A 25,575-nucleotide genomic window follows, 5' to 3' on the forward strand; every position below is an offset into this window, starting at 1 on the left:
GGTTGGCCTGCTCAGAACCGTGTAACAGGAAACGGTCTCTCTATGACGCATGCTCCTTAAACAGCACCTGAACATGGCGGATAGGGAGAAGCCGTCAGAGGGGCTGCAGCTCAGTCAGGTGAGATGTTCTGGGATTAAATCCAGTTGACAGCTGACCGAGAATCCGAGGGGAGACCGCGGATCGCATCGGGATGATTTCTGGGAATTTAACGGTCTTTTTGCTTTGTGGCAGAGCACCGAGCCGACGAAGCTAAAACAGCTCACAGGCTAACTACCAACTAGCCTCAGAGAGCCTCCAATTAAATGCACATAAACGTGTTTATTTACATGTCTGAGTGGGTTTGAAGCAGGATTCATTGTTGTTTTATATTTACTGCTCAACAACCAGTTTGTTTAAGTGTATTTGTGTGTTTTGAAGCACAATTTGTTTTAGTTTTGTTAATCCAGCTCATTGTTTAGGTTTAAAGCAGCATTAGTTTGATGTTTTTATCTCTGATCTGGTTAGAAATATGCTTTTCAGTTTCGGATGTTTCGCTTGTTTCTGCGGGTGAAAATCAGGACAGTTTTCTCGTCATTGTTCTCGTTGGTGTTTTTAATATGAAAGCAAAACTGATCCTACTGACTATTTTTTTTATAGCGATCTGAATTCAGTTGAACTCTCTTGCTAAGGGGCATCAGCACAATAAAACACTTTGTATTTGATAAGGATTTGATGCAGACAGTCTTGGTATTTATCACCTTAAGCATTGTTCTGACCCTCTTGTTTGAATGTTGCAGCTGATTTAAGATCAGGCAACCTTTTTTCAATCTTTTGTTCAATTTTGGTGTGAATTTAGCCCCAGTTTTGTGATATTGGCTGACAGAAGTGATATTCAGTGTGGCCTTCTGTTGGTGGAAGCTGTCTGCTTCAAAATTCAATGTGTTGTTTGTCCAGAGATATCATCAAAAAGCTATTTCATCCTTGCAAATTCCCCTTACTGGGTATTTTCTCTTTTGTGGATTCTTTTCTAAAATCCTGAGAGAAATCCAGGTGTGAAAATCTGTGTCAGCCACATTCAGACTCACTTAAATGCCTTTTCTGGCTATTTTTCTGCTTGGCTTGAACGTTGGAAAATCAACTTAAGGTTTAGATGTAAAAATGCATTGGGTTGCTGTCTTATAATTGGTTAACAAATTAAATTAACCAGTTAAACAGTTGTACCAAATAAAGTAACCAATGAGTGAAGGTGGCTGTAATGGTTTATGATATTTGCATAACATCTGATAAATATGAGGAATCACTTTGCTGTAACAGTTTGGCTTTATCTGGTGACAGCCTCATGTGCCGTGATGTTATTCAGTGGAAACCGCTTGTCTGAATGTTGCAGCTGAATTGGCTGAGTTTAGAGGACATTTTAGCCACTTTGGTTGGATGTGAGTTACTTCAAACGTTCTCCTCAGTACAACTTCAAAGTGAATGTCACAGAAAAACTCAACTGTCATTTTTACTGTCAGTTTTAGTTGACCTAAAGATTATTTCAGTTGAAGATAATCCTGATGATAAATTGGTACATTCTGCAGATTTTTCAATGAAACATTTTTATGCACTTTTAGAAATACACTAGATGATAGAAATAAACAAATAATCCATTTTATAAGTATGAAAATAAACATTTTGTTGCCTGAAATGCAATGACATATAATAACATTTGTAGCACAGGATTAATTTTTATTTTAAAGATCCTTCGAACATCAACATGTGATCAGCTCAGCCCTTTTTACCTTCTTTAACATCAGTGTAATGTAGGTCTGATCTGTTGGTGCTTAAAAGGAGATTTTATTTTACAGAATTTGAACTAGATTAACCTACAACTTGAGGAGTTTTGAATCTTACAGATTAAGTTTTTTTTTCCATCTTAATTGCAGAATTTAAATACCGTTTGGTTTAATTACTCCTTAGTATGTTGTTTCAGCAAATGTCCTCTTCTAGATGCTTCAGTTAACAATTAATCAATTACTAAATTAGTTGCTTATTATTTCAATAATCGATTTATCACGATTAATCCTTTCAGCCCTAACCTGCATAAAAGCAAACACTTGGGCAAAAGCAGAGTTCCCACAAAATCTGGGAGGGTATAGAGTTTAAATATTGAAAGTATTAAAATAAAATATTTGTGCATTTCCAGCCTTTATTAGTCTTGATCTATTTGTTCATTCTTTTATCTACCATTTGTAGAAGTAATTAGGCCTGTCACAAAAAACAATAAATCAGTTAATCACTTTATAAATGAAAACAAACTCAATAATTTCCATCTGCATGGTTTATTGTTTTTCTCTTTTTTTCTCTTCCTATGAAAAATTGGATGATAAAATTCTTCAGTCTGGTGCTTTGGTCTCTATTTGCTCTTTTTATTTTGAAGGACAATTTAGTTTACAGAAACTCCATAATTAATTTTATTAGTTGCTTCTGGGTTTTTTTTGTTAAGTTATTTTGGATATTTAAAATGTCTTCCAGTTCGAGTGTTAATTATATATTAAAATTTAAAGTTTGTTGATCTTTGAGATTGCATTATTGTGCCATTACATTATATTACTTGATTATGAACTTAAACAAACAATACTATCATTTTCTTGCAATAATTTCTGTGGGAATTTATCGTCTAACATAATTTGGTGTTATGACAGGCCTGGAAATAATAATTCAAATGTAAACAGTTTTGAGGAAATGCTCATGCAGTTTTGTTTCAATAGTCAACAGGGCGTTTGTTTCTCCTTGTTGTTCCTAAAGGAATGGCTGGAGGCAGCAGATTGCAGGGCGGAGCTGCTGCAGCACCTGAAGGACCAGGTGCCGCAGATCTTCTGCCTGAAGAAGGAGCTCAGCCCTCCAGAGGAAGAGGAGCTGACGCAGAGGCGGCTCCTTCATCCTCTGGAGTGCTTCCTGTTCGGAGAGGATCCTCAGGAAGGTCGGCAGAAGCTGCAGCAAGGCAGCGCCTCGTCTCAGCTCTGCGGCCGCGTCTTCAAGGAGGGAGAGACCGTTTACTCCTGCAGGTCTGCTCAAAGACAGTTTATTGCAGCAGTTTTCGCCACTGTTTATTCCACAAAAGCATCAATAAATATTTGTAAATTCAAAGACTTGATTAAATGCAGTTACTGTGTGTAGGGTACAGTAGTGAATCACGATATATCATCACTAACATCGGTATCGGCTGATATTAACAACCGATGTTGGTTTTCCTCTTGTCGTTTTTCTCTGTTTTTTTTTTTTTTTTTTTTTTTTTTTACCAAAGCCGCTTAAGCGCTTGAGAAATATATGTAATATTATTAAATATAATTTATCGTCCATAAAGTAATATTAGTATTGGGTATCAACATCGAGACACATTTTCATATGACTGAGTGTAAGAATCTTCTTTCTAATTTTATTGAATTTAGTTTAATTTGATGTCTTAAATTAATATCAAAACCTAAGGGTTTGGAATATGAACTTAAAGTTTTATAACTATTTTGTAGTACTATTGTGATATTGGTAAAAGTGATGGTACACATGATTTATTACTTCTTTTTTAGGAAACTATGGCTGTGATTGTGTGTCATAGCAATTATAGTTATATATAATTAATTATATATATTTTGCCACCCTGGCGGTTCGGAGCAGGGAAGAAACGCTGGAGGAACCGTATCTGATGAGGAAACACAAATTGTAGTAACACCAGCATTGTCAGTAGTTTCTTCTTCTTCTGTGGTTTGTAGGAAGCAGCCATGTTTTGCGTCATATTATGCATGAGCTATGGATTCCCTGTCAGAAAAGATCCATTTACTCTGTTTACAAAACAACGGACACCAGTACGGTTTAGAAACATGGCACAATCTGTGCCGTTGTCAGAGAAAACATCCGGTAACTTTACAGACCAAACGCAACAAAACTTATTTTCACCAGAAATTGTTGTTGTGTAAACAGGGCCTCAGTTTCTCCACTGTGCCTCATAAAGTGCTTAAAATTAAACAACGGTGTGGAGTGAAAACTGTGAATAAAAGAGGATAGAATCAAGTAAAAGTAACTAGTAAAACAAATGAGCTTAAATTAAATAGTTTTTTTGTGTTTTATATTCTGTTTCAGGGACTGTGCAATAGATCCCACTTGTGTGCTGTGCATGGACTGCTTCCAGGACAGTGTGCACAAAAACCATCGCTACAAGGTTGGTGTTAATGCAAACATTTACTTGTGCTCATTTTTCTGAATCTTAGGTTCTGTTCAGTGGTGCTGAGTGCGCTGCTCGGTTCCCACAGAACCCGCTAACTTAATTACTGTTGTGTGTATCCGTCATCTCGCCCTCTGTGACTCATTTACTGTTTTTCCTTCAGATGCACGCGTCATCCGGCGGGGGGTTCTGTGACTGCGGCGACGTGGAAGCCTGGAAGGTCGGCCCGTGTTGCTCCAAACATGACCTGGGGGCTGCTGCTGCCATGGTGACGGTGCGTTACGTAACCGCCGTGTCAGTATTTTCCCATCTTCTTAATGGAAGCTGCTGCTGGATGTTTGGCTCCAGAAACGAGAGCTGTTGCAGCCTTGATCTCGGCGTGGTGATTGGTTTGTTTAGGCCCAGCCGTGATAAGATCGCGCGTTGTGAGCCGGCACGCAGCCGGCTTCTTTCTGTTTTTCTTTTTCCATAAGCAGCAGGTGGTCCATTAACACGTCCGGCCGCTGTCTGACAGCCTGCTTTGTGTTTGCCAACCAGATCTAAACCTGTGCTTAATCAGCATTCACTACAGCGTCCCTGCTGGGAACAAGATAAGCCACAGTCCCTCCGTTATTCAGGGCGAAACCAGATTTTTACATTTACTCAGAACATTTTAAAGGCTGAAATAATTGTTGATTAATCATTAATTGGAGTAAAGTCTCAAACAGGTGATTTGCTGAAAGAAAAACACATTCAGAGCAGCAATAAAGCCAAAACTGTACAGAAATACATACCTTTCTGCATTTAGTATTAAATATGTTTCACCCAGATTTCCTTCAGTGGTATTTTTAGCTTCACCTGGTTCTAATTCTGTAAAAGAAAATCTTTTGTTAAGCAGCTTTTGCTATTAAAAAATAATCAACAGATCAGCCAGGCACTGTTTTTGTGTTAAGTCAAGCAGAAAGCTTTTCACGTTTTTTTTTTTTTTTTTTTAGCTGTAGGTGATCAACCGTACACTAAAGTAATGCTATTATTGCATTTTATTCAATAAAATGTTTTTCAAAATATTTGTTATGATTTTTTAAATGTATTTTTAGTGTTATATAAAATGGCTTAAGGAGTTAAATGAAAGATCTGCACAATGTGCCAATCTTATTGTTCAATCAATCAATTAGCCTTAAACCTTTTGTATAAAATCAGACTAGACGTTCAGAGTAGTTATAATGACTGATATCAGTCACTTAAAAATTAAAATGTTGTTTTCTTTAAGCTGCATTATGGCTAACTTTGTGTTGTTATTAAGGTTTTTGCCCATCTGGAAGAGCAAATTGAACCAAAGTTCATCATGTTCGTTTCTCCGATCCTCCTTGCAACTTTCTCCTTAACTGTTTCCTAACATGTCTACAGAAAACGTAATGACTTCTTCTTCTCTGAGTGGCTTTTCAGCCCACATCAGTGCAGGACTTGTTCCTCTGATGATGGAACACTGAAGCTGTTTGGAAAGATGAATGTTCAGGCTTCTGGGAATAAGGAGGAGCTGGACTTGTGGAGGTCCTCAATTCTCTTGTCTGGATTATTTATACATTTCCATGATGTCACACAAAGAACCAGGGAGTTTGAGCTATAAAATAAATCTCCCATTAACTCAAATGCTGTGAATTAGAGGAGGCTTATGAAGCCGTTGCATCATTATCCGATTAAATTTCCTGGGTCTGAAAAAAGTAATGAAAATTGCTCATTATTCCGGCATTTAGCAAAAATAAATAGTTTTAGTTTGAGTTAATATCGGAGAGTGAAAGAGGAGAGAATAACGGTTGTCTTTTTCTAAAGTGTAAGTGTCTGGTTTCAGATTCCAGTGGCTGTTTTGACACAGACATTTAAACTGAGGGAAAATCCACCCAATCAGAGCCTGTTTGTTGCTCCTGTTGGATATTTTTATTAGTTTTTGTGGCGTTTGTGATTTTCTGTTTGTTCCTGAGGGATTCGATGTTGATGTCAGAAGGCCAGCTGCTTTTCTCTGCTCATTTGGAAAATCATGTGGAGCAGTTCAGGGCCTCGTTATTGGCTCACAGCCTCTGACACAGGAAGTAGGAAATATTTGAGGTTACATTTTTGGCATTCCATGTGAATATCTGATAAAGTCGCATAGAAATTGTATTATTTTGGTTTATAAATGTTACGCTTTATGTCTACAGCTGCTTATGGGAAGCAGGTTTTATGTAAGAATACCTTCTACTTCTGTTTTCGCAGGACGAAGATGTGTTAGAGCCAGAATTGTACGAACGTGCAGAGAAACTTTTCCGGGTTCTTCTGCGCTACGTTACCGATTTCCTGGTGTGGGAGGAAAACTTTGAGTTGTCAGCCGAACTCCAGCCGCGGTACGGCCTCACAGATGAAACGGAAATTTAATTTTTATTCAAAAAACAAACAAAATAATCTCATAAGATCGACTCAGAGTGTTTTTATCCTCACTGCAGGTTAAAAGACAATGCGTACTACTGTGTGCTGTACAACGATGAGCATCACTCGTATGACCACGTGATCTACACCCTGCAGCGATCGGTTAACTGCGATCAGGCTGAAGCACAAACACACACAACTCTTATTGACAAAGAGGTATTGCTTCGGCCTTATGTCCTCATGACTTTTCTTTTTTTGATATATAAAATAAGCCAAGTTTTGATTGTGTTGACAGCTGTTACCATCAGATAATCAAATCTGGAAATTAGATGTCCTCAGGATGATCCATTGAATAAACAAACAGTCATGAAGTGCTTATTCAATGTATAAGTATGAATATGCAGGTTTATTTTTTTAAATAGCTTGGATTTTCAATCAAATATCTTAAGTATCATACCCACCTAAACTAAAAGGAAAGATGGTGGTATAATTGTAATTTATGAGCGAATTTGTAAGGAACGTCGGGAATTTATAAAAGATTTAGCCCTTTTTGCTATGGAAAGGCGGTTAGCCCTCTTGATACAAGAGAAAACTCAAGTTTTTAAGAATCAGTCGTCTTTAGATCAACGTATTAACAGATTACTCGCATCCCTACCTTATAATAAAATGTGTAAGTAGAAAAAATGCGTTTATTCAGTAGCCACAGTTGCTTATTTTTCTCTTCGGTAAATCTGACCGCTCTCCTGATGGTGAACTGTTTCATAGGGTCGGCGGGCGGTGAAGAGAGGAACGCTCCGTTCTTGCCAGCAAGCGAAAGACCTCATCAGGGCAAGCTCCCATTTTTCTTTCCTAATATTGATATTTCTAGTAAGCAAATCTGTGCATTTTTAATATCGCTCCAATCCTCTCCATTGCAGTCCAACTCCGAGCACATCTCCCTTCAGCCTCTGCGTGTGGAGATCCTTCATGCAACAGTGATGGCTCATCAGACTTTCGCTATCCGTCTGGGCTCCTGGTTCCAGAAGATCATTGGTTACTCAGGTGCTGCTGTCGTTGTGCTCATTTAAATTTAATCTTAACAAATCCTATAGTGTTTGTTTGTTTGTTTTGACGTGTGTCTCCTCTGTTCTGTGCAGTGGGATTCAGACAGGCCTTCTGCCAAGTGGCTTTAGAGCCCAATGCAGACAGAGATCGCCCCTGTCTCATCAGTAGACTCATGCTGCACGATGCACGCATGTATAAAGGTAGGCTGCGTTTTCTTATTTGATCCCAATTAAATGTATTTTCATCAGGCTGCAACTAACGATTATTTTAGCAATAATTCTGACGATTGAAAAGTTGGATCATTCTGCAGCTTTTTCATTTAACGACTTAAGCCGTTTTTATACAATACTAGAAATGCATTCCATTTAAAGAAAAAATTATATTTTGTTGTAGCTTTTTTAGTGGATGCTTGATTATTTGTAGCAAATGATGCATCTGTAGTTAAAAAAATACTTCTGACATCAACAATGTGAAAAGTTCAACCCTTTCTGCTTGACTTTATGTCAATATGGTGGCAATTAATCGGATAAAAAAGTTCTGGGTAGAACATATTGACAGACAAATGTTATTTTTTAATCTTAAATTTTAGGTTGCATGCATATTTTTTACAGTTTTGGCTAAATTACTTCTCTCACTGTGTTGTTTCAGCAAATAACCTTTTTTGGGCCCGTTTGATTCTCTTTCGGGCTGATTAACCGATTACTAAATTATTTGATTATTTCAGTAATTGATTAATCCAATTAATTGTTCCAGCCTTGCATTTTTTTTTGACACTTAGAGAAATGTGTTTTTTATTTTGCAGGAGCTCGGAAGATCGTACATGAGTTGATTTTCAGTAGCATGCTGATGGATTCTGATTCCAAGAGGCTATTTGCAATCCAGTTCACAAAAGTAAGCAAACGCAGAAATAATTGATTGGTTTAATTCTCTAAATCTTTAATGTATCACATGTTTTTGTTTTTACAGCACTATAAACAGCTGCAGAAGGACTTCATCAGTGATGACCATGAAAGGAGTATTTCCATCACGGCTCTGTCTGTTCAGATCTTCACTGTTCCAACACTAGTGAGTTCAGTTTGCACTAATAACATTAAACCCAGTATGGTACTACTCAAGGACCGGTCTTGGTCTTGAGACCATATTTTGATGGACTTGTCTCAGACTTGACTGCATTTGGTCTCTGTCTTGTCTTTTATGAATGAATGTAATGAGTCTATAGAATGAGTTTTGCTTTCTGAAATGGCAGAATAAGTTTGAACTTTTTCATGAGTTTCTGCTTCTCTTGTAATTCATGAGGTCATATTTTTGTTATTCAGGCCAGACAGCTGATTGAAGAGTGCAATGTCATCAAGGTGATTGTCGATACGGTCCTGGAACTGCTGCGGGAACATCTGGATGAGAGCAATCGCTTTTTCTTCCTGGGATACAACTCAGACAAGTTTTCCCGGATCCAGGTTATCTTCCACGACCTCAGGTAGTTCTAACATGTTTGAACAATTTGTTTTGCTTTGATCCTAAATTACTTTTATCTGACGTGCAATCATCCGTCCGCCTCCCAGGTACATTCTGATCAGTAAGCCCTGTGTGTGGACAGAGGAGCTGCGAGGACAGTTCCTGGAGGGATTCAAGATTTTCCTCGGTTTCCTTAAATGCATGCAGGTACAAATAATCCCAAACCAGTTCAGCCTTAGTTTATTAAGCTTAGCCCGTGGTTGCAGACATGTCTTTACTTTGATAACCAGGGAATGGAAGAAGTGAAGCGGCAGCTTGGGCAGCATATCGCGGTGGAGCCAGAATGGGAGGCTGGTTTCACCCTCCAGATTCAGCTGCGTCACATTCTTGCCATGTTTCAGGATTGGTGCTCGTCTGATGTAAGAGATCCTCCTTTAATATGTTTCTTTTTTTTTCTTTAAACTTTTGAAATAATCGTCGATGAATTTAGTAATCGATTAATTGTTAACTAGAGTATGCAGATGTCAAGAAAGTCCATTTACTAAAATAACATCTTCAGAGCAGTTATTAATCCAAAACAGTCCAAAAATATATACATTTAAAATAACAAAACCGCTTCGTCTGTAAATATGTTCACCCAGAACTTAAAAATCTGGCAGTTTCAGCTTCAACTGGTTCAATTTTTGAAAAAAATAAAATCTCTTAAGTATCTGTTGTTGTCTAATTATTAATTGGTTACTTAAAAAATAGTCAACAGATCAGTCCTGAACTATATGGATAAGTCAAGCAGAAAGGACTGAGCCTGTTACATGTTGGTGTTAGATGCTACAAATGATTAAATGTAAACTATAGGAATGCTATTTTATTTCATTTTAACCAATAAAATGTTTTTTTCTCGCTTGAGAGGGAATTTAATTATATGTTTATTTGCGTCTTTTAATGGACTTATAAAAAAGGCTTAAGTTGCTAAATAGAAAATCTTCAGAATGTACCAAATTTTAAAATTAGATTAATCGTCAGAATAATCGATACCTAAAATAATCACTAGTTAAAACTTTTTTTTAAACATCTGCAGCTTTGTAGCTTCTGCTCTCTGTTTTCCTTGTGGATCAGGATTTTTAATGTTTCCCCCCTCAGTACGAGATCATGCTGCAGGCGTTTAAGGAGTGCCACTCGGCGCTGATCGAATGCAACAACCAGCCGTTCCATAAAGAGGCCACTGACTTCTACATGTGCAAGCACATCCTGCGTGCTCGTCCATACAAAGTGTCACAGGAGCCTGTCAGCATACACCTGCCCATTTCCAGGCTACTAGCAGGTAGACGGACTGGAATCTGACAAACTGTGATTTATAGAGAAGCTTGTACTAGACTGTTCTGTGTTTTTGTCATTTGTAGGTCTGTATGTACTGATGTGGAAAACGGGGGTGATTGAGCGTCTGGATGATCCCGTAAGTGAGCTTGCAAAATTCACATTTTTCATGGGTTCATATTTCCATTCAGCTGTTTTTAAAAACAATCCAAACGCTTAAATTTTTTTTTTGGTGTTTGGAAAATGAACTGTCCTGAATAAGTCGCAATGAGCGCTGCACCGTCACCTAGCAACCCAGGCTGAGTTTCAGCACGTTTGGTCGGCTGGTTTTACCGCTACATCCGCTGCACATCCTGGAAAATGTACATCCTGGAAAAGATGGGTGGTTTGTTGTTGACTTGCCATCCAGAATCAACTTGTTGCATTCTTGTTGGTTTTGCAGGAAGCCCCGCTTCTGCTTTTCTAAGATGTATGGTTATATAATTGCGCATCTGTTTCCAGCCATTTTCATGTGCAAGTGTAAGCGATGAGTTGGAGGCTGTGGCCAGTAGCAGCTTTCTTGGATTTAAAGTGCCCTAAAACAAAAAAACTGAGCAGACTGAAATCCAATCGTCCAAGAATAATTTTGTTCAGAAAATGTTTGTTTAGCCCGTAGACGAATCCCAACCTATTGGTCTATCAGGGCAGCATAGTAGGTTACCTTTAATTTATTTACTCCATCTCAATAAAGTATAAGCTCAACTTGTTTGCTGTTTTGTAGATGACATGATGCATCTTTTGCTCTTTCCATGAAGCTTTGTTTCTCTCTGTGCAGGAAAGCTACGATTTCATTCAGCTTGTAGAGCATCCTCTGCGCTGCGTTGTCCTTGCTGCTCAGGTTACAGCCGAAATGTGGCGCAGGAACGGCCTGTCACTGGTCAGCCAAGTAAGTTCAAGTCACAATGTTTTGTTTTTTTGGTCTAATAATATCTATTCTGTTCTTCAAGGAAGTTTTTTACATTTGTTCCTGAACAGGTTTACTACTATCAGGATGTAAAATGCAGAGACGAGATGTATGATAAAGATATTATCATGCTTCAGGTGGGAATCAGTCGGCCATCTTTATCATTTTACTTCCATCTCTGTTTCTTTTTTTTTACTCATCACTTGTATCTTGTATGTTTTTTTTTAAAGATTGCTGCTTCCAAAATGGATCCTAACCACTTCCTCATGCTGATCCTGCTCAGATTTGAGCTTTTTGACTACTTTAATGGGAATTCTGTGAGCAAAGACCAGGTGAGTATCGCTACACCTGAAGAAGAATCATCACTGCTCCTGAAAAAGCCTGATGGGGATTTTATTACACTAAATATGCAGGATGAGCTGACGCAGTGGAACCGTCTGACCGAGGAGATGTTGTTCCTGCTGATCGCCATCTTTGGTACGACGCCGTGTTCTTCAGGTGTGGCTCGGTGTAGCGTTACCTGACCGGGGTTGTTGCTTCCAGGTGAGCGCTACGTTCCCGGGATCAGTCATGTGACCAAAGAAGACGTGACGATGAGGGAGGTTGTCCACCTGCTGTGCATCGAGCCCATGGCTCACAGCACTTTGGTGAAAAGCCTTCCAGAGAACGTACGAATCACAACGAGACGTTTCTAAATGATCAAAAACATTTTCATACATTTCGTTTGGATTTAATCAGCTTTTTTTTTTTGTTTGTTTTGTATTTAGGAAAATCACGAAACAGGCTTGGAGGCAGTAATTGCAAAAGTTGCAACTTTCAGGTATAAGTTGATTGATTTAAAAAAAAAAAAGGCTTTGCCTTGAACATATTTAATTAAAATAAGTGGAATTGGTGTTTTCAGAAAGCCGGGCGTGTCTGGACATGGGTTATATGAGGTGAAAAAGGAGCGGCTAATGGATTTTAACCCCTTCTTTTACCACTACTCCAGATCTCAGCGTAGCAAGGTAAGTGCTTTGATTACGCTCTGCAAAAAAAAAAAAAAAATTACCAAATGTTTATTTAGTTAAAAAAAAAAAAAAAAAAATTACCAAATGTTTATTTAGTTTCTAGTGCAAATATATTGATACACTTGAAGCAAGTGAAAACTAGCTCACAAATAACTTTTCAATGCAGTTTAGAAGCTTGTTTGAAGGAAGTAATTACTTTATATTGATAAAAAAGTTCTCGTTGTAAGTGGAATTCGATATGTTAACTTATAATATGGTAAAAAGGTCTTATTCCTCTGGCAAATTAGTTCACCTTTAACAGGACTGAACGACATGGTTGAAAAATGGATCATGATATAATGGTTTCATATCAGTCCATCAATAATTATTAAATTTTTATTTTTTTTTACCCACAATTTCCTCTTGAGCTGTAATAATTATTTTCATTCCACGCCAGGTGTTTTTATTTTTAAGCAGTTATTTTAAGCAGCAACTAAAAAGTGAGTTAGTTGATTCCACCAACAACTGAAGCCTGTCTTTTGCCTACATTTCCCAGAATGCTGTGCTGTTCTGGATCAGAGTTCAGTGAAATTATTGAATATTTTTATGGACGCATTATCGATAGATATTGATCACATGCTTATTGCGATGTATACTATTGACTTTCTGTCCATCCCTGCTTATAACTTGTACTTTTTAATCAAAACTGAGAAATTATGGACTTAAAACAAGCTCTACTTTCTGACTGAAAAGTTAGTTTTACTTTATTTCAAGTGAACTAAGATATTTGCACGAGAAACTAGACCCATAATACTTGGTAATTTGTATTTTTACAGTGAGTGGATGTTTTGTGACTCTTGGTTGAATTGATATCTTGTAACATTTTGCAGGCAGAGGAGTCTCAGAAGAAGAGAAGAGCTCAAGAGAGTAACGATAAAGGTGATTTATTTTATTTATTTATTATTTTTTGTCAGAATGTTTGGAGTCACAGCTGTGTTGCTAACAGTCTGTCTCCACTCAGCTCTGCGTCCTCCAGTGCCGCCAGCCTTTTCTCCGAGTTTCTCCCGGATCGTGCAGCTCCTCTGCTGCGACGTTTTTATCCACATCCTGAGACGCATCCTGCAGAAAGCCGCAGAGGACCGGTCCACACAATGGACCGAGGCCATGATCCAGAGGGTGAAAAATATGTTGTTAGACTTAGACCTGGGCAAAAAAATAGATTTTATTGATGAACCAAATTAATCTTGGTTTTGAAGGTTTAATTTTTGGAAAATCTGAATATTTTTTTTCACTAATGCAGTTGTTGGATGTTATCTTGACCAGGGCGGCCATCTTGTTTTAAGGGTTCTGTTTATTTGGACTTTGAATTCAGGTCAACTTTGATAGAATATTAGGGCAAGCTGTAAATTTTTATGTTTTTTAAGTAAAGTAAATAGTAATTTTATGACTATGTGGAAAATAAAAAACTAAAATTAGAAAAGCTGAACATCTTGTTGATTTTGGAATCAGTTCTAGAGATTAGAAAATATTTAATCTTTTAAAATCAAATTCTTATTTGCCGCAGGACTTTGAAATGACTGTGTATTCAAAGAAAGAACTACAAAAACTCCACAAACTGAGCTAGTCACATCAGACACTGATAACTTAATTAGCTTTTATCCAATTAAAACAAATTTCATCTTGTAATTTTAACTAATTTTCTGATAAAATTTTATTTTTTTCTGCTGACATTCTAGTAATTTAACAAAAACTTTAAAAAGCCACATTTTGAAAATATTTTCTGTAAAAGAAAAAAAAATTAAAATTGGATCTGATTTGAAAAAATCTGAGATTTTATTTTATATTGTCCAGATTTAGTGAAACCTTTTGAATACGTTAAAAAGTTCATCTAAAGCTGCAGTATTAACTTCCTGTCTTTGCAGGCACTGCATTTGATTGGCCAGGCTTTGGTGGAGGAGAAGACCCAGCTTGAGAGCGGCAGTGTGGAAGACGTGACCTTTGACTTCAGCCTGAAAGGCCGCAGTGAGGGAATATTCATCCCTGTTTTATCTCATGATTCATTTTAGGAAAATAATTTTTATTCTTCTATTTTTGCAGCCGTTGGTTCAGAACATGGCAAGTCGCTTTTCCTCTTATTGTCCAAGATCAAGGCTCTGCCGTCGCTGGAAGCTCAGAAAGACCTGGTCAAATGGCTGCTGCAGGTACAGACACTCGTAATCTTTTTTTAGTCCTGTTCTGAGATATTCATGAAATGTTTCTATTGAACAAAATGCGCAAAACAAAGGAGGTTTGCATTAAAAACAGCAAATCAAAAGCAATGACAAAATACAGAATATTCAGGTGTAACAGTAGCATCAGCTGACATGGTTCCCGCAAAAATGGTTTCTGGGGTTAAAAACAAATATAAAAAATAAAATTAAGACTAACAAAACAGAAAATAGTACTGTAGTTATTAGAAATAAAAATATGTATCAAAGGATAAATCTATAATACAATAGAAATAAATCTAAGAAAAAAGCATACAAACAAAACCAAAATAAAAATAAATGAACAAAAAAATAAGTCAGATTGAAACATTTTTTCTATATGATAGTAAAACTAAACAATATGATTTTCAGAGTTTCTGTGATGAAAGTTTTTTTTGTTGTTTTTTTCAAAGTAATAAATTTCCAACATAAACTTATGAATCCGGCCCAGTGAGGATTTATTCTTGTGTAATTTGTGTTTATTTTTTTGTTTCTTCCAGATGTTTGAGATTGTGAAGTGCATCAGGGAGAAGTCCAGTCCCACAGTTTCTGTCAGCATGGACACAACCAAGCCAGAAGAAGTAAGGAAAAAGAAAGGGAAGCATTCAAATAGGGAAAATTAGACCTGATTGCGACTGATTTATTAATCCAGAGCTCTCAGGATAAAGAAAAAGCCGAGCGGAAAAGGAAAGCGGAGGCGGCTAAACTCCACCGTCAGAAGATCATGGCCCAGATGTCGGCGATGCAGAAGAACTTCATCGAATCAAACAAGATGCTTTATGACAACATGCCTGAGACGGGCACTCAGGAGGAGCCTGTGCCGTCCTCTGAAAGGTCTGCAGAGACTTCCCATGTTCATCTGTGTTTTTGTTTGTTTTTATTTTAAAATCTGTCGCTAACCTGTTATTTTTCGCCTCAGCTCTGCCATGGAGCAGAGGGAGCTGTGCATATCCTTCGGGCCCCTGCGGGGACCCACCCCAGCTGAGAGGGAGGTGCTGACCTGCATTCTGTGTCAGGAGGAGCAGGAGGTGCTGCCTCTGGCTCCTGCCATGGTGCTGACCGCCTGCGTCCAAAGATCCACCGTGTTGACGCAGTGCAGAGGGAAGATCCCAGCCAACAGAGCAGATGGTCAGACTCCTGAACTCTGCCAGCACTGGGAATCCAAACTGGAGCAGGAATCACCTAACCAGTTTACCTTATTGTCTTAAAGGAACAGGGACTTATCCCCTCTTCATGCCCCCTGACCTCGCAGTGGGAACCCACACTGGTAGCTGTGGACACGTCATGCATGCCACATGTTGGCAGAAGTAAGCAGCTCATTGGAACAGTTCAACTTTGGGATGCAAACAATTATGATTGATTGTCAATTAGTGGTTCATTAGATTTAAATTATTTCCATTTCATTAACTAATAATGTCCGCTAAGATCTTTTTTCTCAGTTCAGCATATGATAAAAAATATAACTTTTTGTTAAGGAAAGACACACAGATTCAAGAGAAGATTCTGTCCTTTTTTTAAATTTTTAACAATAAATATTTAAATCAGTCAACTTTAGATTAACTAATTAAACCATAATTGCATTTCTTTCTCTCGTCTTTCCTCTCCTCAGGTATTTTGAGGCAGTTCAGAACACGACCAGAAACCGGCTCCATGCCGAGCTCATCGTCGATCTGGAGAACGGAGAGTACTTGTGTCCTCTGTGCAAGTCTCTATGCAACACAGTCATCCCTCTCATCCCCTTAGAGCCACTTACATTCAACTAGTAAGTTAAATCAGATTAAAGCCGTGCCCCTTAATCTGATGCTTGCACGGTGTGTAAAGATGTTGTTTTTCTCTGTAGTGAAAATGCAGAGATAATAGGACAACATTTGACGTTGCCCCGCTGGATTCAGGTCCTCGCTGCCAGGATTAGAGGACTAAAGTCTGTCATGCAGGACAACGGTGAGAAGAGTTTCAGAAATAAGGTTTTCACCTCAAAATGCAGGAAAGGACAAACTGCCTTTGAAATAATATATTTGGAACAATACAAATAAATGAAACACTTCCTGTTTCAGGTTAGTTAGCATTCAGAGTTTTTGCACGTCTCTATTTAGTCTTAAATTCATTTATCTAAAATTAAACTGAAGACCTGCGATTTAAGATCACAGGTCATAAATTTTGTTGTGGCAGGATTATTTCATCTTGTATATTTTCTGTCAGGCAAACGTTTAAGTAGCACGCAGACATCGTTATTGCTTTCTGTCACTGCAGGCGGTTGCAGCTACTGCTAACTAGCTGCTAATATTCTGGCTAGCTAGCTTTTTTGCACATATTATGGATAAGTTTAAATTTATCCACTTCTGTTGCTAACCCTTAAGATGCTGCGTTCATTCTGTACGAAAACTTTTTACACGACTGCAATATAAAATATGCAACTTTCATTTGGACATTTCTGTTGTGATGAAGGTCTTAAATTTAATTCATATATATATATATATATATATATATATATATATATATATATATATTTTTTTTTTTTTTTTTCAGTATTTGTTTTTATTTGTGTTTGGAAAGAATAAACGTTCCTGAAATAAATACATAAAGCAAAGTGGAACATATTAGTCTAATTTAACTTGAGGTTTATGTCTTTTATTTATTTTATAAATATCAACATTTTTGCTTCTCTCAGACGTCCAGCCGGACGGCGGCAGCAGTGCCGCCACCGGTACCACCGGCCTGTTCGGTGACGGCCAGCCGGACTTCAGATCCATCCTGGCCTACGGAGTTCAAGAATCGTGAGTCCAGCCGTCGAGTGTTTTCATCAATACGTGACGTATGTTTCCACGGCAGCCCTCGCCAAGTTCTCCGTCTGGTTTTGGTTTTATTTAGGAGGAAGTTCTCAGACGGAATCGCTGAAATGCTGGTGGTGTGCGCCACGACGGTCCACAGGGTGGGACTGAAGACGGCGCCCAACGAGCTCTGCCCCCGCGTTCCCCTCATGGCCTGGAACACGTGCGCCTTCACCATCCAGGCCATCGGTACCATCCACACCCCGTCCACTGGGCCCAGGTCTGCAGTTCCACCTCTGTTTTTCTCAGTTTTTGTTTGTTTTTCTTCATAGAAAACATCCTGCAGGAAGAGGACAAGCCGCTGTTTGGATCCCTACAAAACAGACAGGTAAGACTCCTGAGAAATCCGGAGGTCGAGCTTTTATACTCTGGGAAGAATGACGTAAAGTTTCTGTGTTTGCTGTTAGATTGCAGGACTGAAGGCGATTGTTCAGTTTGCAGCGTCACAGAGACTGAAGAGCTCCCAGGGAGTAATCCAGAGGCACTTTGCAGACATGATGGGAGGTACGAGCTGAAAACTCATCCTTGAGCACTTCGAAGGGCAGATTAACAAATGAAATGAAAAACAAAAACTATCAAATGGGGCTGCAGCGATTGATTACTTTGATGCTTAAAAACATTGGCACTTTTATGTCAGTATTTTTTTGCCTTTATATTAAAAACACATTAAATGGTACAAATAAACAAATTCATTTTCTTAAAAATAAAAATGTATTGCCTAAAATTCAATAACAGTATTCCTTTTGTGCATTAAAAGATGCATAGATATATTTTTTTAAATAAAATGTACAAAACTCAACTACAGATTATTGTCTAGATTAACTGATTAATAATTGGATTGCAAAAGTTTCTTTTTCACAAAATTGGAAATGGGAAAAGCTCAAACTGACTATTGAGGAATTCTGGGTAGAAAATATTTTCAGACATTTGAATCTCAAATGCTACATGTATATATTTTTTGTACAGTTTGTTCTTTTAGCAAATGGGCTTTTTTGAGATTGTATAATCAAGTTAAAGATCATTTGATTACTTTGCAGCTCCATTCTGTTATTAAATACCCAGTAATGCTAGTTGGTAGGAAGTTATTCGCCTGAAAAACGAGTATCTGTTTAATAATCTGTAAGAAGAAAATAAGTTGCAAAAATGTGTTTTAGAACTGCACATAAACTGTTGCGGATACATATTTGGGTTTTGCAGCTCAGAATCGTTAATAAATGTGATTTATGAGAAGAAAATGTTTTATTTTGATGTGTTCCCTTTGCAAAATGACCATTTAGTGTTGCTCAGGGTGAGAGAAGCTCATTTCCTTCCAGTACTTGTTCAGTGGCTCCTGTAATCAAAGCGTCTCTCCTCAGTGTTGCTGCCGGTTCTGAGCAGGAAGAACACGCCTTCTATTCTGGATGTGGACTTCTTCCATCTCTTGGTAGGCAACCCTTCAATGGAAGTTTGTTCCAAATTTTTGGTGCACAAATGCTTAAAGGGAAACTTTTACACATTTTACGGCGCGTGCAATGGCTGCTGGAAAAGACAGTAATTTGTTGTTGACTTGCCATCCAGAAACCACTTGATTAGTTGGTTGTGCAGGAGGCTCTACTTATGCTTTTCAAAGATGTGTGGTTGTGTAATTGGTCATCTATTTGTAGCCGTTGTCACATGTGAGTGTAAACGTTGAGTTTTTCAGCTCTAGCTTAGCATAATAGTTCACCTTTAAGAGTTTTAACCTCCGTTTTTTCCGTCAGGTGGGGTTGGTGTTGTCGATTCCTTCTCTGTACCAGGAGGAAGGAATCGACTTGCAGCCATCTGCCGTCAGCTCCGCCTTCAACAACATGTACATCTTTCACCTGGTCACCATGGCTCACATCCTGCAGGTCCTGCTGACCTCCACAGGTACCAGAACTGAACAGACAACTGGTTCGGTTGAAATGTGTCACACACAAGGTTTGCTGCGTTTTCCTTTTCATTCTCCTCAGTGGGTTCATCCTCGTTCATCGCAGCTCCTGTTGGCTTAAACTCTTGATTTTGTTCTCTTCAGACTGTAAATATGAGCAAGTTTATCAGGTTTTTTGTTGCTATTTTCTGACACTTGCCAGACTTAAGTGTTTGCTGGTCTTCCTCGTTTTTAAGAGAACTGTCGCATCATCCCAAAATCCTGGGGAAATGTCATTCAGCTCACAGAAAGATTGATTGAAATGAGACAAGTTTTAATTATTTTTTTTTTCAAAAAGAAAACAAGATTTTATTTCCAAGCCATGTCGCCCAGCTCTATCTCCCACTTCTATCTGATATTGATCCCTGACTCCATTTCTATGGGATTCCTTCAAACCAAACAGCCAAATTGGAGGGAAACTTTCCCAAATAAGCAGGAAGTTGAACTGGATGTGAAAGCTGCGATGTTTTTTTGTTCTTTCTTCCAGATTTTCCAGCTGCAGGCGATGGAGAGGAGACAGAGGAAGCAAGATTAGCAGCAGAGTTGCACACAACAGTGTTGCTACACACTGGAAGGTTGTGTTCTTTTATTTAACTTTGTTAAAACACAGATAATAGTTTCATTTTTAATGTCAAATCCACGTGTCAGGTCCTTTTTTTCTATGCTTGGTGGTAACAGCTGCTACTTTGTTTCAGGCTGGTTCCAGATTTATCCGGTGGCTCCGTGGCTCAAAGGGTGAAGGCAGGAATTGAACCTTTCCTGCGAAGTGCTGCTCTGTTTTTTAACTGCCTTACTGGAGTTCATCCTCCAGAGGAGCTTTTTAGCGCTCCTGGTGAGTCAAACTCTGGGTTTGGTATCAAGTTTCACTAAAATTGGTGAGACCTTTCAAATGAAGGTCCATGTTTTGTGTTGTAGTTTCCTCTCCAGGACAGATGGAGGCGCTGTGTAGCTACTTGGCTCTACCGTTCAATGTTTTTCAGCTCTTCCAGGACTACAGAGACGCAGTTTCTCCTATGCTTCAAAGGTGAGTGGAAATTCTGCTGCAGGTTGAGGCAGCCGCTAACTAAATGGAGAGTTTTCTAACTTCATGTTTTATTATCTAGGTGGTGTGGGAGCCCCTCTATCACCAAAGCCCTGCAAGGGAAAACCCAGACCAGCAGGTTGGCGTTAACTCATGCTTAAAACATCTTAAATTCATTTATCTAAAATTAAAAAATTAAAATGTCTTAAAATAACTAGAAAATATGTAAGTTAGCTTTAAATATGTTAAGCTCAAGTCTTAAATTTTGTTGCGACAGAACTGTCATCACGTTCTGTGACTCGAGTTGCTTGAGGCTACCGCTAACTAGCTGCTAATAAACCCTTGCTAGCTAGCTTTTGTTGTGTCAATCATGGCCAAGTGAAAATTTATCCACAATTGGTTGGATGATGTTTGTACATTTCTTTGGAAATTATTAACAATGATCTTAAAAAGTCTGAATGGGTGAAACCTACAGAAGCTTTTCTGTCCTTAAAAAGTCTTAATTTCACGAATCTAAAATTAAAGCCTTAAATTCTTTAAATAATAATAAGTAAATTGGCTTTAAATACGTAAATCACAGGACTTCAATTTTGGTAGGATTATTTAATAATGTAATTTACATATGTACATTTTATATATGACATCTTTATTTTGTTCTGAAACTCGAAGCAGTTCATGCTAATTACTGCTAACTACTTTAAAGTATCTGAGTACATCTGAATAACTTTGTCTCAGAAGTAGGACTACTTTCCTCTGAGGACTTTTCTATCAGACACAGGTTGAGTTTCACAACTCAACCTTTGCGTTCTGACTCACTGCTAACTAGCGAGCTAGCTAGCTAGCTTTTTTTGCTTCTGTAAAGGTCAGAGGACAAAATTTATCGCCAGCTGGTTAGACTAAGTTTGTAAGTTCCTGTAGGTCTTAAATTTGAACAATGGTGTTAAACATCCTGAAATAAATTGTTGATATTCCTCAGATATCCGAGGAGAAGGAATCGGTTGATCGATCTTCCAGAGGATTACAGCGCTCTCCTGAACAAAGCCAGCCATTTTCAGTAAGGAACCCCGTCATCTCCGTTTGCTTCGTCTCGGTCCCACTCCTCTCACCTGCTGGCTCTGGTCCTTCAGGTGTCCGAAGTCCACTGTGGACGAGAGGAAGCACCCGACGCTGTGCCTGGTCTGCGGCGCCATGCTTTGCTCGCAGAGCTCCTGCTGCCTCAGTCAGCTGGACGGGGAGGATGTGGGGGCGTGCACGGCCCACGCTGCCACCTGTGGAGCCGGAGTGGGAATGTTCCTCAGGTCAGTTCATCCTTAAGCTCTTATTTTTCGGTCGGCGACGCTTGCTGAAGCTCTGGGCTGTAAGTAAATGAGATGTGGCTCGTTACAGAATCAGAGAGTGTGAAATTGTCCTGATGGCCAGTAAGACGCGAGGCAGCACTTACCCCGCTCCGTACCTGGACGACTATGGAGAAACTGACCCTCACCTTGGGTAAGATGGATGTTTCCCTCCTGCAGATGCATCATTTTTACTTTTAGCACTGTTTTATATGACGCAGTATTAGGACCTTTCGAGAAAATAAATAAAATTATGACGATAAAATCGTACTACGAGAATAAAGTTGTACAATAGCAGTTTAAATATGTAAATAATGTAATAATATGAGAATAAACCCATATTTTGAAAATAGTTGAAATGGAATGACAATATTTCAAAATTAGTCATAGAGAAAAAAGTCAAAGTAATAAAAAATAAAGTAATAAATTCATACAATATCATGTAAATAATCTAATAATAAGAGTAAAGTCATATTAGCAGAATAAACCAATAACAATATGAGGTTATGTTTCTGGAATACAAAAATAGGTAAAATAGGAGAATTAAGTCATATTTCGAAAATAGTGTTACAGAAATAATGTCAGAATAATAAGGAAATAAATTTGTAATATATTTGGAGAACAAAGTTATATAAAAATAAAGTATAACTCGTAAAGAATAATACGACAAAATATTTAAACTTTCTTAAACATAACTTTTTGGGGTTTAGTGACAATTGTAACTGAGAAAACTGTAGTTAATAAATAAAACTAATCCTCAAAATTACACTTGCCTAATATGTTTTTTTATTTTTGTTATATTTTATAAAAAACAGTAAAAGTTTTATATTGCTACATATTTTCCACAGAATGCTTTTGATTGAAATATTCATGTCAAATATTTAATTTTCTGGTATTAAAACCTTGTAATGAAACAATTATCTGTCATAAACAGGAATATGATTAATGTTGAACCAGTCATTGTCATTGGGAAACTGCGCCATCTGGTGGACAAGCATAAAATATAATTGATCATTGATCGCTGATGGGTCAAAATGAATTGGATGTGAGATAAATTGATCAGAAATATTTTCTTTTTGAAAGTTTTCTTCTTGGAAACTTTTTTTTCTTTTGCTTAATCATTTTTAGATTAAATTCAGGAACTAAGAGGAACAAAAAATATTTTTAGTAAATATTCCCTTGTAAATTCAGGCTGTTTTTATGCAAGTCAGCAAAAGTATCTGGAAAAAAATGGCATACAATGTTTCCCCTCTGATCTTTGTTGGATAAGTCTGATGTACCTGCAGAAATGAGTTTTATTTGTACTTAAATTATTTGGAAGCTACAGATAAAATCCACATGGGTTTTAAATTACACAATAAATTACAATTAATTGTCAATTGATAGATTTATAAAGTCTGAAAATAAAAATTATTGGGTTAGTTGAGACTAAAGAGTTTCATCATCTAGTTTTTGGTAGAAAGAGAGAAAAGAGAAAAACAATAAATCATGCAGATGGAAATTATTGAGTTTGATTTAATTGATTTATTGATTATTGTGACAGGTTGAGTCATTTCTACAGATGGTAGCAAAATAGACAAACGGATCCAGAGTTGGTTGGAGGAATATCTGATGGCCGCCATGTTGGCAGCTCAACGTTAGATAAACAGATTTATAGAACAATTAGAATACAAAATACAGGAGATCCAAAGATATTTTATTTTAATACTTTAAATATTTAAATTCTATACATCCCTGAGTTTGTAGGAAGGTTTGCTTCCTACAAACGAATCGATTGTTGAAATAATTGTCAAAAACCAAACCAAACATTTTTAAATATCCAAAATAAATAAACAAAATATTAGGGTTAGGGTGAGGGGTAGGGTTAGGTTTAGGTTCAGTTCAGCTCAGTTTTGTCAGAAACGGAGGCAAAACAAAACGATAAATTATTTAAATGATTAAACTGAGCTTGTTGTAATTCGTCGTTTGTTGCGACAGGCCTGCTGCGAGTGTAAATGTTTTGTTTTCCAGGCGGGGCAACCCTCTGCACCTCTGCCCCGAGCGCTACAGGAAGCTGAACCAGCTGTGGCAGCAGCACTGCATCCTGGAGGAGATCGCCCGCAGCCTGGAGGTCGTCAACGTCATGTTCGCCTTCGAGTGGCAGCTGGTCTGAGCGCTTCCCCGACCCGCCGCCGCCGCTGCGTTTCCCCGCTCACACACACACACACACACACACATGCACGTATTTAAAGCCTTCCAGTCAGAAGAGGCCTGACCCGATCCGGAGCGGTGATGATGAGGACGTAACCGAAGTCGCCTTGATTCAGTCTGTTTTGCGGTGCGGATGAGTTTCACTTGGAGTGACGTTTTGCTTTGGTTTTCTGTTTCAGATAAACTCAAAACCTTCTTAAAAACATCGTTTTTAGTTCATAGATTTGATTTCCTCTGTGTTTAAAAGATTTTATGTTGAAGGGTTTAAATATGGTAAGGAATCCTATTTAAATCGATTTTTCCCTCCTGTGTATAGATAAAATATGGACCTATCAGCTCTCAGCTTTACTCCTGTATAGAAAACCCTCCTGTGTAACTTACTTTCAGATTCTCTCTTAAATAATAATGACATTTCCCACATGTATTAGTTTAAAATCCTTCAGAACCTCTAGGAAAATTAAAGTTTCTTGAAAAATTTCCATCATGAAATCCTTTCATTTAAACCAACAGTAAGCCAAAAAGTAAGCATGGTGTAATTACAATATACTGAAGGAATTGTTATGACACTTTGCCCTGTTTTTCTTTAGTCATGTTAACGCAATTTACATGAAAAATAATAAAGAAATGTAAGAAATGTACAATTTATTATATATATATTCTATGTGAATATATATTTTCTGTTTTGTTTGACTGTACCACATGACTTCCTGCTGTTGAAATAAAGAGAGATGCAAGCTGAATTTTTTTTTTCATACATTCAATACAAGTTAAAAGAAAATCAAAAGCAAATGAGGTGGATAAGCAGAGCTTGCTAACAAGGACAATGTGACTGGATGGCACCATCAGAGGCCTCTGCAGATTCGTCGCAACACTGACTGCTGCTGGAAATACTTTCATCCAGACTTTGAGGAAATTTGGATGATTCAACATTTAATTTTCCATTGAGATAAAAGTATTTTTGAATTTGAAGTCTCAACTAAAGAAACATTATTTTTTAAAATGGGACATTTTATATTAACATTGAAATGTAAAAACAGGTTTTAGCCAATTTCTCATGTTCTTTAAAGAAAAAGTAGAAAACTTTGAGATTAACCTCAGACATTTTTTTAGAAAAATCAAGAAAAGTCCTGACATGAAAAACGTTGAGTATTAGCTCGAACAAGAAACAAAAAACTAAAAATTTCAATTTGTAAAGTAGAACAATTCATAGAAAGCACTAATTTTTTCTAGAAAAAACAAGTACATCAATTTTGAGATTAAGCTCAGAAATTTTCAAGATTTGAAAAAATACTGAAAATGTCTGAAAAGTAGAAAATTACTAGAAAGGTTTTTGCAACAAAACATGGAGTTTTCTGAGCTTGAATAGTAAAACAGTAGGCTGGAAAATATACTGCTCAAAAAATAAAGTGAACACTCAAACAACACAATATAACTCCAAGTAAATCAAACTTCTGTGAAATCAAACTGTCCACTTAGAAAGCAACACTGATTGACAATCAATATCACCTGCTGTTGTGCAAATGGAATAGACAACAGGTGGAAATTATTTTCATATTTATTTCATTCATTCAGATCTAGGATGTGTTATTAGGGTGTTCCCTTTATTTTTTGAGCAGTGTAGCTCTGAAAATGTTAGACTAATGTCAGAAATGTTCTAGAAAACAGAAAATTTTAACCTTTTGAAACTCAGAAATTTGAGTTTTCTAGAAATTTCTAGAATTTTTGAGGGTTTTTTT

General features: G+C 37.6%; 1 protein-coding gene across 1 annotated transcript; it reads left to right on the forward strand.

Annotated features, from left to right (window-relative positions):
- The first annotated feature begins 29 nt into the window (after positions 1-29).
- On the forward strand, positions 30-24,579 carry ubr1 (ubiquitin protein ligase E3 component n-recognin 1). The gene is made up of 47 exons (XM_055053417.1): positions 30-118; positions 2,768-3,027; positions 4,097-4,175; positions 4,342-4,452; positions 6,408-6,535; positions 6,635-6,773; positions 7,323-7,385; positions 7,475-7,598; positions 7,694-7,801; positions 8,404-8,492; positions 8,568-8,666; positions 8,918-9,075; positions 9,161-9,260; positions 9,344-9,472; positions 10,191-10,371; positions 10,451-10,503; positions 11,179-11,289; positions 11,379-11,444; positions 11,538-11,639; positions 11,721-11,784; positions 11,851-11,975; positions 12,075-12,127; positions 12,209-12,311; positions 13,184-13,232; positions 13,315-13,469; positions 14,216-14,315; positions 14,391-14,494; positions 15,040-15,120; positions 15,192-15,373; positions 15,459-15,667; positions 15,750-15,846; positions 16,149-16,301; positions 16,380-16,480; positions 17,208-17,313; positions 17,408-17,556; positions 17,640-17,695; positions 17,775-17,871; positions 18,723-18,790; positions 19,107-19,254; positions 19,782-19,869; positions 19,990-20,126; positions 20,210-20,318; positions 20,398-20,454; positions 21,292-21,369; positions 21,443-21,613; positions 21,702-21,803; positions 23,660-24,579. The coding sequence occupies exons 1-47, from the start codon at positions 50-52 to the stop codon at positions 23,799-23,801; spliced, it is 5,253 nt and encodes a 1,750-aa protein (XP_054909392.1). The 5' UTR covers positions 30-49; the 3' UTR covers positions 23,802-24,579.
- The last annotated feature ends 996 nt before the right edge of the window (positions 24,580-25,575 follow it).

This window comes from Poeciliopsis prolifica, unplaced genomic scaffold, assembly GCF_027474105.1.
Source record: "Poeciliopsis prolifica strain line A6 unplaced genomic scaffold, Auburn_PproV2 SCAFFOLD037, whole genome shotgun sequence".
Lineage (NCBI taxonomy): Eukaryota > Metazoa > Chordata > Actinopteri > Cyprinodontiformes > Poeciliidae > Poeciliopsis > Poeciliopsis prolifica.